This window comes from Poromitra crassiceps (assembly GCF_964638095.1).
Source record: "Poromitra crassiceps genome assembly, chromosome: 21".
Taxonomy (NCBI): domain Eukaryota; kingdom Metazoa; phylum Chordata; class Actinopteri; order Beryciformes; family Melamphaidae; genus Poromitra; species Poromitra crassiceps.
Genome location: NC_139638.1, coordinates 10472605 through 10486256, shown reverse-complemented (window position 1 = coordinate 10486256; position 13652 = coordinate 10472605). Strand labels below are relative to the sequence as shown.

The following is a 13652-nucleotide window of genomic DNA, read 5'->3' as shown; positions in this document are numbered from 1 at the left end:
GTGGCAGACACAAAAAACAACCAGTCTGACCAGTCGTTATTTATGTACTGTACGTGTTTATGTATGTGTGTGTTTGCATATGTGCTTGTGTGTGTACGTGTTTATGTTTGTGTGTGTACGTGTTTATATTTGTGTGTGTTTGCATATGTGCTTGTGTGTGTACGTGTTTATATTTGTGTGTGTTTGCATATGTGCTTGTGTGTGTACGTGTTTATATTTGTGTGTGTTTGCATATGTGCTTGTGTGTGTACGTGTTTATATTTGTGTGTGTTTGCGTATGTGCTTGTGTGTGTACGTGTTTATATTTGTGTCCGTTTGCATATGTGCTTGTGTGTGTACGTGTTTATGTTTGTGTGTGTTTGCATATGTGCTTGTGTGTACGTGTTTATGTTCGTGCGTGTTTGCATATGTGCGTGTCTGTGTGTGTGGATATGTGCTTGTTTGTACATGTTTATGTTTGTGCGTGTTTGCATATGTGTATGTCTGTGTGTGTGTGGATATGTGCTTGTTTGCGGACATGCATGCGATTTTTGTTGGTTTATGTGAATGTTTGTGTCTCTTCACAATTCACGAGTCTGGGGTCAGCGTTAAGACGGTCACAGTGCTATAATCCTGTCTGTCTTTTACTGCAGAGTTCCTATATCGCAACACATCGCGTTAACAGAGTTCCTATATCGCAACACGTCGCGCTAACAGAGTTCCTATATCGCAACATATCGCGCTAACAGAGTTCCTATATCGCAACACGTCGCGTTAACAGAATTCATATATCGCAACACGTCGCGTTAACAGAGTTCCTATATCGCAACACGTCGCGCTAACAGAGTTCCTATATCGCAACACGTCACGCTAACAGAGTTCCTATATCGCAACACGTCGCGCTAACAGAGTTCCTATATCGCAACACATCGCGCTAACAGAGTTCCTATATCGCAACACGTCACGCTAACAGAGTTCCTATATCGCAACACGTCGCGTTAACAGAGTTCCTATATCGCAACAGGTCGCGCTAACAGAGTTCCTATATCGCAACACGTCGCGCTAACAGAGTTCCTATATCGCAACACGTCACGCTAACAGAGTTCCTATATCGCAACACGTCTCGTTGAGAGTTCCTATATCGCAACACGTCGCATTGACAGAGTTCCTATATCGCAACACGTCTCGTTGACAGAGTTCCTATATCGCAACACGTCTCGTTGACAGAGTTCCTATATCGCAACGCGTCTCGTTAACAGAGTTCCTATATCGCAACACGTCGCATTGACAGAGTTCCTATATCGCAACGCGTCTCGTTAACAGAGTTCCTATATCGCAACACGTCTCGTTGACAGAGTTCCTATATCGCAACACGTCTCGTTGACAGAGTTCCTATATCGCAACACGTCTCGTTAACAGAGTTCCTATATCGCAACACGTCTCGTTGACAGAGTTCCTATATCGCAACACGTCGCATTGACAGAGTTCCTATATCGCAACACGTCGCGTTGACAGAGTTCCTATATCGCAACACGTCGCGTTGACAGAGTTCCTATATTGCAACACGTCTCGTTAACAGAGTTTCTATATCGCAACACGTCGCGCTAACAGAGTTCCTATATCGCAACACGTCGCGTTGACAGAGTTCCTATATCGCAACACGTCTCGTTAACAGAGTTTCTATATCGCAACACGTCACGCTAACAGAGTTCCTATATCGCAACACGTCGCGTTGACAGAGTTTCTATATCGCAACACGTCGCGTTGACAGAGTTCCTATATCGCAACACGTCGCGCTAACAGAGTTCCTATATCGCAACACGTCGCGTTGACAGAGTTCCTATATCGCAACACGTCGCGCTAACAGAGTTCCTATATCGCAACACGTCGCGTTGACAGCACCGTACCGCTAATTCACACCAACAACACTGTTTCTAGGAGATCTTCCAAACTGCCGTACGTATCCCCACACGAAGAAGATTCTCCATGTTCTCTACACGTCACTCACTTGGTTTCAAATGAACAAACCAAAATGTGGCCCATCTCAGGAATCCACAGGGAGGCGCTATAGCCACTGCAAACAGATAACGAGAGAGCATAAAAGACTTAAAACAATAGATGGAGGAGCACTAGATGGCGATGTGGAGGCATATGATTTCACTGCATATTGACTGTGGCTACTGGATCAACATGACGTGTTGCTACTAGGTCAAACAGCAGAAGAAGGTAGAAAAGGTCATCACCCCTGTCATCCTGGGGGGGGGGGGGGGGTATCTTTATGTTGTAGAGTCCACTGGCTGCTGCAGAATGCTATCAAGCAACCAACCCCTTTCCAAAGAAAACATTCCCCAGTGTCTGAGAAATACACTTCCCCCCGACAACCACAAGGGGGGGGTGGTGGGATTCAGTTCCCTTCCCTACCAAAGTGGAACAAAGCTTCAAATCAAGGTGGACACGTCACAAAGAAACCGTACAGGAAGCCAGCGCGTTTCACAAAAGGAAAGACATCATCGGCACACGCGGACGGAACACTCACGAGCAGAAAGAGGGGCGGAGCACGCAGCGGGCTTTCTCATTCCAGCGCCGAGCACGCCGTGACATCACAGGGGCACGGACCAATCATGGTGGCGGGCTCAGCGCCAAGCCAGAAGCGGGGGACAACATGCGGTTAGAGAAGAGTTAACACGCACACATACGCACACACACACACACTGACACATGTCCACGTAGCATAGAGACGTAGCATAGAGTGCATATATCACATTGAGAATAATAGGGGGAAATGTCCCGGTGATGAAGCATCGGTAGGCTCAGCGTCGGCTTTAGCTGGATATAGAACCATCCTCAGAGGGGAAAAAGACTGTTGCTTTTTTGGCTGTAGTGTTTATCGGACTCGTCTTGCTGACACAAATAACTCCATTTGGGGGGAATAAGGTCCAGAACTCGGCCCGTGGCCCGATCTTGGGCCGGGCCCACACCTTGTACCCCTTCAGTTTGTAGATAATGACAGTTCAAAAGGTCAAAGGGCATGCACCAGCAGTCATCATGCGATTACAGTTGACAGCACTTTTTTGTTGCCTATTTTTTTCTCTTGTTTTTTTTCTGGCATTTATTTTTTTGTAGAAAAAAATCATCATGCCTTAGTCTAGTAGTTGATTTTTTTTTTCAGTTTAAAAATGTTACAAAACTACAAGTTTGAACTCCTCTTTTTTTCCCCCTCCTCTTCTTCTCTTTTGTGGTGCTCCATGGTCACTTTGAGGATGATTTTTGTGTTTGTAATTTTGTAGTTTGCACTTCTAAGTCTTTGTCTCCGGTCTTCCTCTCCTCGCTCAATCCCCTCCTCACTTTCCTCTGCGTCCTGGTTGTGTTTTTGTTTTGGTGGACGATGGTTTGGCAGTGGATGTCCGCTCCTGGAAAAACAAAGAGCCTCAATCAAAACATAAACCACAGCTTAAGAACTCAATATCATGACCTTTTTCACCCACAGATGAGGTGAAAAAGCAAGAGAATGGGTTGTATATAAAATATCAGATCCTAATTGATCTAATTGAGTAGCGTCTCGGCTCGTTCACATTCACACTATAGGCTATGAGTCCACTAGATCCTCATAGAAGCCTCTATCCAAGCACTGGGATGCCAGAGTGCTTGGTGTGCGTCCCGTACCTGGAGGACTGGGTGGGTAGTGTGTGTGTTTCAGTGTTTTACTCTCCGCAGACTGGTGCGCTTGACTGACTGAGTGCCCTTTCTCACATCCACCCCCACCTGGAGCAAGGAGGGAGGGAGGAGGGAAGGAGACAAGACTTGGACCAGTTAACTGCTGTCGCCTCTACAAGGAAAGCAGCGAAAGAAACTAACTTTTCTGTCCACCGGCCAGCCGCAGTGGGCTAGTGCTACTGCATCCCAGAACCCACCAGCTGTTCCCGATTTACCATTTCACCAGCAGATTGGATTGGAAGAGACTATTCCCAAAATACTTCCAATCCATTGTGAGAGGGGGAGAACAAAAACATCATTATTTAATATCTCTATAATAGAGTGGAGCCAGTTTATAAAGGTGTTAGCTTAGAAGCTAGCTTAGCAAGAACTTACTTTTCCTTTGTGCTTCCAAAAGTATGACATCATCTATCTTCATTTTGTGCTATCAATCATTTTGTGCAAGTAGGCGTCACATTTTCAAATGTAAAGTATTTGATTTGGGAAGGACAATCTTCAAAATTCTCAAAAATCACAGCTGCTTTGTTGCCAGACTGGCTGGTGTGAGGGACATTACCCAAGGCTGCATGAGTGTGTCAGTGAACTGCTGTCTGCTTGGGTTGGCTGCGTTTGTGTGATATGGTTTGATGCATATTTGTGTTTGTATGTTGGTGAGTGAGTGTATCTGACTGTAAACATGACATACTCACCTTTCTAGTCAGGACGTTTCCGTGTTCATCCACAAACTGCTCCTCAGCAGCATACTCCTCTTTCTCATCCCGCTGTATCAAAATAACAGTTTACATATAAACAGCAATTCATATTATTTGTAATGCATTGTTTTGTTTAGCAGCAATTCATATTATTTGTACTAATGCAATGTTTTGTTTTGCAGCAATTCATATTATTTGTAATGCAATGTTTTGTTTTGCAGTCAATCATGTAAAACAAAAGCACAAATGAGTTTGATATGGCAGACTTTACTTTGGCCATGTGTTGCATCAAACCAAACAACACATTTCTCTGGTCATGTTCTGTGACATCATCAAAATCAGCAATTTTGATGGTTGTTATTTTTGCAAGACTGACATTGTTGATGAAAAATCATAGTGAATCATTTTCTTCTCATCACAAGAAAGAAAGAATAGAAATGACAGGAAGTTGCTCCTCCAGGCACAGGAAGCGGTGGGTGGTCGGCGTGATAACCTGACCTGGCCCCGCCTCCGCTCCTGCTCCCAGGCACGTAGCCCCGCCTCCTGGTGAGAGAAGCCCAGCCCCTTGTCAAAGGGCTGCGTGCCCTGCAGGAGGCGCCCTCGCAGCACATGCGAGTAACCCGTGTCACACACCGGAGTCAGCAGAGCCTCCTGAGCCACGCGCAGGCCGGGTCCCGGTGACACCCCCCACCCCTGCAGGGAGTCCTTGTCTGGCAGGTAGGGTTGGAACGCTCCGCCTCCCACAACCCTGGAAACCAGAGAGAGAGAGAGAGAGAGAGAGAGAGAGAAAGACAGAGAGAACATACTGTAGTCATAGAGGAGAGTGACAGATGAGAGGGAGAGAGAACGGAGAGGCCATTTACACCTGGCGTTAACATGTGTTTTCTGTGATCAGATTGCAATCAGATTGTGTTTTATCACTTGAAAGTACAGGTGTAAACACCCCCAAAACGCATTGAAGAAGGATTGCAATCTGATCGGCCAAACCACCTCCGGAGGTGGTCGGGGATGCATTGTGTACACATTGAACACAAGTGTAAATGCAATGTGTCCTCTCAATCTGGATAGAGCAACTTTATGCGGATTGAGAGGACACCCATTTCTGCCATCAGATTGCAATCAGATTGCAGTCTGATGGCAGAAAACGCATGTTAACACCAGGTGTAAATGGAATCAGGCTAATGTGGTCAAGCACAATCTGATTACAATCTGATGGTAGAAAATGCATGTGAACGCCAGGTGTAAATGGCCTCATATTCATGGTTGAGTACTGAAATCCAGTAGCACTATGGTACCGGTACCTTTACGGACCGAATTGCATTGAGCTGCTGAGTGAAATATTCGCCCTCCGGTGCTCCGAAAGTGCATGCATCACTAACATTATTGTTTGGAACGGGCCACATGAAATCCTCTTTAAAAAAAATCCCTACCCCTAAACCACCCACATCTCCCCAGCCACTCCCCCGACCTTCCTATGCCTAGCTACGGCTAGTGTCCTCTAGAGAGAGAGTGGCGTCAGCGGAGGACCAAAATGCGAGACTCATTAGTCAATGAACAGCCAGGAATGGGTCTCGCGCTACTTTTGCATGCTAAAATAAAGCTGATAATGTACAATTTGATTCAAGGGGGGAAACACCCTTTCAGAGTACAACACAAACTGTCCATTTTGCTGCAACTCGACAGTGCTGCTTAATCCAGGACCTTACTTCCTGGAACTCTTGAGAGTAAAAAACTGGTCCATTGGAGTGAATGGAGATGTCGCAACTCTTCTTACACGGCTCTGGCTACGGCCCCTTTCCCCTAGCCCCACCCCCCTTCCCTCACCACGGCCCTTCCTACCACCCACATCCCCCTAGCCTCGGAACTCATCAGTTCGTCGTTGAGTTCAAGTGGACGTGTGAGCCAAATTTAAAGAAATTCTGTCAAGGCGTTCCTAAGATATCGCGTTAACGATCATGTACATACGTACATACATACAGACGCATGGACAACCCGGAAAAAAAATGCCTCCAGTCATGGCTATCGCTGGCGGAGGCATACAAACTCGGTTCAGGGACTGGTGCTGTTTTAGCACCAGTGTTTGGAAAATATGACACAATACCCATCCATAGTGAGTGAGAGAGAGAGAGAGAGAGAGAGAGAGAGAGAGAGAGACACACACACACACACACACACACACAGAGAGTCATAGAGACACAAATAAGGAGACAGACACAAAAACAGGACAGAGAAAGAGAAACAAGGAGAGACAAGAGAAAGTGATAGAGCACATATAAAGAGCATTGTGACTACTGGCAGTAGAATCACAACACACAGTGTTGTAACACAGTTTGACTCAGGGGCGGACTGGGATCATAATCCAGGCTGGGCATTAAATACCAAGCAGGCCAGGCCGATACGGGCCGGGGCGCGCGGAAAAAATTGGGCCGTTTGAAGCCCAATTTGGGCCGTTTGAAGCCCAATTTGGGCCGTTAATTTGGGCCGTTTGAAGCCCAATTTGGGTCGTTTGAAGCCAGATTTGGGCCGTTTGAAGCCAGATTTGGGCCGTTTGAAGCCCAATTTGGGTCGTTTGAAGCCAGATTTGGGCCGTTTGAAGCCCAATTTAGGCCGTTTGAAGCCCAATTTGGGCCGTTTGACGCCAGATTTGGGCCGTTTGAAGCCCAATTTGGGCCGAGTCCAATCTTACAATCAGATGCACCCACTTTAACCCTGAAGTGTAATTATTACTTCAGACTAACTAATAAAGTAATAAAACCACTAGAAAACCAGTAGGCGGCGCCTGGCCTGCTGTTCAGTGAGTGGCCTGACTAAGCGCACAATTTTTTTTTTTTTTTTTTTGCAGGCCAGGCCACCGGGCATTTGCCCGACGTGCCCGATTATGCAGTCTGCGCCTGGTTTGACTTGAGTGACACTGGCTGTACCTGTTGTCTCCGTTGTGCTCCGCAGCGTGACTCAGTCCCGAGATCTCACACAGCTGGGCGTAAACCTGCTGGCCTGCAACAACAGAAAGCCCTTCCACTGAACCCAGGCCTCCACCTGCACCTCCTCCTTTTGCTCCTCCTCCTCCTCCTGCTGCTGCTGCATGGGCCTCCCCCCTCCTGCCGTCCGACCTCTGACCAGCCAGCTGGCCGTTCAGGTTGACCTTGGGCACGGCCCCGCTGGCCCTCACCCTGTCCCTCTCCTCCTGCAGCGAGCTCCCCGGCTCCTGTAACGTCGCCGCCTCCTCCTCCTCCACCTCCCCGTCCTCCCCATCCTCCTCCTCCTCCTCCTCCTCCAGCTCCATGATGGAGCCGCTGGCCCCACTGGCGCAGCTGCCGGGCCGCCCCAGGCTGCAGGGCAGGGAGAGCGTGGCCCCCTCCGAGTCGTCCGCTCGACTGCTGCCGTCCAGCGACGAGTCCTCCACCGTGACCAGCGAGGGGCTGATGCCCGCCGGCCACACCTGCACGTCGGACATCTCCAGTAAGGTGTCTTCCTCGGTGGTGGCGATGGGGGCGCAATCCAGGCTGGAGACTTCCTGCCAGTAGGGCTCGGCGCCCAGCGGCGAGGGCAGGCTGTACTGCAGGGAGGCCGGGGACAGCAGCTCCTCCTTTTCCAGCCCGTAACCTGGAGGGAGGACAGGGGCGAGACAAGAGAGAGACTAACAGCACGCAGGCACAGCGGGGGACGACCCTGAAACAGGCCCAGCGGGGGACGACCCTGAAACAGCGGGGATCGGCCCTGAAACAGCGGGGATCGGCCCTGTCCCAATATACAAGGAAAGAGACGAGAGTCGGTCTTTATCGAGCACTTCAGAGTGGAACCGCTCATTTAGGATCCAAATATCCTTCAGTCTTATTTCATTCAATGTGATAAAGAAAGACATATTGATCCGGAACCAGCAACCCCACTCCAAGATCGTCCAATAAATTCCAGCTCATTATGTTTTATGCTACTTTCAGTTAGAAAAGTATAACACCTTTCTAAGAATTTTTGTGATTGCCCAAATCTTACTGGAAGTAGTAAAACATTGTCCTTCTTTCCTAAAACGTCTTTTCAGCTTCTGTTCTCTTTCTACTGGTGACTTGATGAATGTGTTGATATACGGCAGAGGGTTCCCAACCTTTTTTGGCTTGTGACTTCGACGTCACAAAAATTCAGGGACCCGAGACATTCAAATTCCGGTACACTATCGATAATACCATCAGTGGCATCGTCAGTGATGTCACATCATATGCTTCTTTTTTCCAGCAGAATTCTGACTTCAATCTGAGAATTCAGACTTTAATCTAAACATTCTGACTTTTTTCTCAAGATTCTGACAGTAAAGGTCCTTACGCATCGGGAGCGTTTTTTCGTGCGATTAATTCGCACGTCAATAATATTTTCCGAACCTATATCAGTCATTGCAACCGTGCATACAAATGGCGAAGTTTCGTTGAGCGTTATTGCGGTGTTCATTTTTTCGAACCACGGTCGATTTTTCAGAAATTAACTTCCGACGTGTGGCTGTGATTGACAGGTGGGTCAAAACTCGCATCGCAATTTCGTGCCGTATATTCGCATCGCTCTTGATGTGTAAGGACCTTAACTCGGAATTAATTCTGAGATTAAAGTCAGAATTCCGACTTTATTCTCAGAATCCTGATTTAATTAGTTATTATAATCTCAAAGATTTTCATCTAAATAAAAATAAGAGTCACTCACAAGGTTGATTGAGGCTATGGTCCATTGATGGAAGCCTTTGCACTACAGTATATAGTGACATTACTATAGTACTACATTACATTACTACAGTATATAGTGACATTACTATAGTACTACATTACATTACTACAGTATATAGTGACATTACTATAGTACTACATTACATTACTACAGTATATAGTGACATTAGTAATGTCTGCAACACTGTTTAGATCTCACCTGCAATTACCACTCATCGATTCACCATAGTTGTCACTCATGAGAACAAAACTGAAATCTTAGAGATTATCACTTTAAAGCCCCATTCAGCAACTTTTCCAAGTTTTGCTATTGGAGAAACTGTGCCCTCTGTGTGCAATAGTATCGATAACGATATCGCCGTTCAAAGTCAACAAAACACAGCGCCAGAAAGCTCTATGTACATGTTGTGACATCGGGTACTCACCACGTGATGAAATAATAATCCATAGTTCCGTGAAACATCATTTTCGTAGCAAATCCGAATCGAGTTACTTCCTGGTTTCCAGGAACACAACGCTGCCGCTGTAGAGCGCATGCGCGCATCTTGCCACGGGACGTGGCAGACAAACTGCTTAGTCCCAGGGCTGGCCAATGGAGGGCGGTGTGGGATAAATAAAGGCGAGAGTCTCCCTATTACAAGACAATCTACCATGTCCTGTGACTAAACATATCTTATATTACAGTAAAACATTTTAAAAAAATTACTGATTGGGGCTTTAAACTCAGAACTAAAAAACAAAAACAAAAACGCAAGTGAGCCTAATCATCTTCGGTAGTATTAAATTGTGTGTCGTGTAAAAAGAGATTTTTTTTCCTTTTTTTTCCCAGGCGACCCTATTTGAATTCCAGGCGACCCCACAGGCGACCCTAAGGTTGGGAACCACTGAGACGGTATTTCCATCGGTTTGTGTGTTTGAAGCAAAGGAAGCCGTATAGGTTACCATCATTGGGACACAGCAATAAGAGTGAAGTGAGGGATAAAGGCTGCAGTGTGCGGTGATGGGTGCATGGCTCTAGTTTCTTACAGTAGGTACAGTACCAAAAGTCAAGCTGCAACAGATACACGCGGTTCCTTGATAAGAAGAGAGAAGAGGTGAGTCTGAAGTTAGGTGTTGTAAATGGGGTTGGCACGATATTCAATGTCAATCCGTTGCATTGCAGGTATTCATTTCTGATCATAGAGAGGAATGAAAGAGGAGTAGTGTAAATTTGACATGGTGAAAACAATAATAATAATAATATTAAAATGTCTTATTAAAATGATGCTGTTCGGTGTGTGTTAGAAAAGTAATCCAATAGGATTTCAGTGTCCTGATCACAACTGCAGCTCTCTGGAGGCTGGCAAGACGAGGAAAAACTGTAGGATTGAGATACATCCTGAACAGAAATACCAATCAAGGCAGAGGCTAGGTGCTGTACTTTCTCTACTTTCAAAATGATGTTAAGATGACCAGAAAAGCTTATTTTTATGATATGACGGGAGCTGTGACACAAATACCAAGTTGTACAGAAACGTCCCCATTATCGTTCCAACCCTAGTCACAAGTCCTAGATGTGCGGGCAGCAAGTTGCAGATTGTGCAGATGAAACTGCAAGTTACTGTTGTTGTTTCATTCTTCTACAGTCATGCATTTGTGTGTGCATCCCAATCACACTGATAGAAATGTCTCGACACATATGCACACAGACACACGCACACATTTGCACGCACACACACATACAACAAAAACTAACAACTAATATTTAAAGAATGCTTTTCATACTATGTTTGTTAGCAGAGTCATTTTATAATATTTTTTAACTTATTATAGCTAGTATTCCTTGAATATTTATTCATTTATTCCAAAACTCACTATGTCATTTGTTTCCCATCCATAATACAAAATAGTTTCTCTGTCATTTATGGATCAGAGTTGCTCGTTGCTGCACTAGACCTGGACATACTGTTGGGAAGTAGTCCCAGTTGGCAATGTGTAAACATGAATGACCTGTCTGATGGAATATGGTGTCAGAAATGTTTAATATACTGTATTCCACAACTGACTATTCCCCAACGTAAGCACAATTTTACCAGTAAGCTACTGCTTCTTCAAAATCTAAATTCAGCCGAGTCTAACAAAATGATCTCTACCAAATCTAATGCTTTTTTACTTTGAGACTTTGAGCACAATTTCAGCACCGCCTGCAACCAGTGAGCCTGCAGGCTGTGGTGCAATATGTCACCTTCTGCAATACTGTAATATGTGGCTTGTGCAATATTATGTGGTCATGAGGGTATACTGTATGTGCAATATGTGGTCATGATGGTATACTGTATGTGCAATATGTGGTCATGAGGGTATACTGTATGTGCAATATGTGGTCATGATGGTATACTGTATGTGCAATATGTGGTCATGAGGGTATACTGTATGTGCAATATGTGGTCATGATGGTATACTGTATGTGCAATATGTGGCTTGTGCAATATTATGTGGTCATGATGGTATACTGTATGTGCAATATGTGGTCATGATGGTATACTGTATGTGCAATATGTGGTCATGATGGTATACTGTATGTGCAATATGTGGTCATGATGGTATACTGTATGTGCAATATGTGGTCATGATGGTATACTGTATGTGCAATATGTGGCTTGTGCAATATTATGTGGTCATGAGGGTATACTGTATGTGCAATATGTGGTCATGATGGTATACTGTATGTGCAATATGTGGTCATGATTGTATGTGCAATATGTGGTCATGATGGTATACTGTATGTGCAATATGTGGTCATGATGGTATACTGTATGTGCAATATGTGGTCATGATGGTATACTGTATGTGCAATATGTGGTCATGATGGTATACTGTATGTGCAATATGTGGTCATGATGGTATACTGTATGTGCAATATGTGGTCATGAGGGTATACTGTATGTGCAATATGTGGTCATGATGATGGTATACTATATGTGCAATATGTGGTCATGAGGGTATACTGTATGTGCAATATGTGGCTTGTGCAATATTATGTGGTCATGAGGGTATACTGTATGTGCAATATGTGGTCATGATGGTATACTGTATGTGCAATATGTGGTCATGAGGGTATACTGTATGTGCAATATGTGGTCATGATGGTATACTGTATGTGTAATATGTGGTCATGATGGTATACTGTATGTGTAATATGTGGTCATGATGGTATACTGTATGTGCAATATGTGGTCATGATGGTATACTGTATGTGTAATATGTGGTCATGATGGTATACTGTATGTGCAATATGTGGTCATGATGGTATACTGTATGTGCAATATGTGGTCATGATGGTATACTGTATGTGCAATATGTGGTCATGAGGGTATACTGTATGTGCAATATGTGGTCATGAGGGTATACTGTATGTGCAATATGTGGTCATGATGGTATACTGTATGTGCAATATGTGGTCATGAGGGTATACTGTATGTGCAATATGTGGTCATGATGGTATACTATATGTGCAATATGTGGTCATGATGGTATACTGTATGTGCAATATGTGGTCATGATGGTATACTGTATGTGCAATATGTGGTCATGAGGGTATACTGTATGTGCAATATGTGGTCATGAGGGTATACTGTATGTGCAATATGTGGTCATGATGGTATACTATATGTGCAATATGTGGTCATGATGGTATACTGTATGTGCAATATGTGGTCATGATGGTATACTATATGTGCAATATGTGGTCATGAGGGTATACTGTATGTGCAATATGTGGTCATGATGGTATACTGTATGTGCAATATGTGGTCATGATGGTATACTGTATGTGCAATATGTGGTCATGAGGGTATACTGTATGTGCAATATGTGGTCATGATGGTATACTATATGTGCAATATGTGGTCATGAGGGTATACTGTATGTGCAATATGTGGTCATGATGGTATACTGTATGTGCAATATGTGGTCATGAGGGTATACTGTATGTGCAATATGTGGTCATGATGGTATACTATATGTGCAATATGTGGTCATGATGGTATACTGTATGTGCAATATGTGGTCATGAGGGTATACTGTATGTGCAATATGTGGTCATGATGGTATACTGTATGTGCAATATGTGGTCATGATGGTATACTATATGTGCAATATGTGGTCATGATGGTATACTATATGTGCAATATGTGGTCATGATGGTATACTGTATGTGCAATATGTGGTCATGATGGTATACTATATGTGCAATATGTGGTCATGATGGTATACTATATGTGCAATATGTGGTCATGATGGTATACTGTATGTGCAATATGTGGTCATGAGGGTATACTGTATGTGCAATATGTGGTCATGAGGGTATACTGTATGTGCAATATGTGGTCATGATGGTATACTATATGTGCAATATGTGGTCATGATGGTATACTGTATGTGCAATATGTGGTCATGAGGGTATACTGTATGTGCAATATGTGGTCATGATGGTATACTGTATGTGCAATATGTGGTCATGATGGTATACTATATGTGCAATATGTGGTCATGAGGGTATACTGTATGTGCAATATGTGGTCAT

At 44.5% G+C, this 13652-nt stretch overlaps 1 protein-coding gene across 1 annotated transcript in view; it reads right to left on the bottom strand.

Moving 5' to 3' along the window:
- Nucleotides 1-3672: 3672 nt before the first annotated feature.
- The window catches only part of LOC310795494 (uncharacterized protein), a gene marked incomplete at both ends in the record, with an annotated part of 338406 nt that continues 328426 nt past the window's right edge, over nt 3673-13652 (bottom strand). Inside the window, 4 exons of the mRNA XM_083657553.1 lie at nt 3673-3741; nt 4383-4454; nt 4884-5133; nt 7307-7988. Coding sequence (XP_083513679.1) covers nt 3673-3741; nt 4383-4454; nt 4884-5133; nt 7307-7988 — 1073 coding nt within the window. The remainder of the gene's footprint in view (nt 3742-4382; nt 4455-4883; nt 5134-7306; nt 7989-13652) is intronic.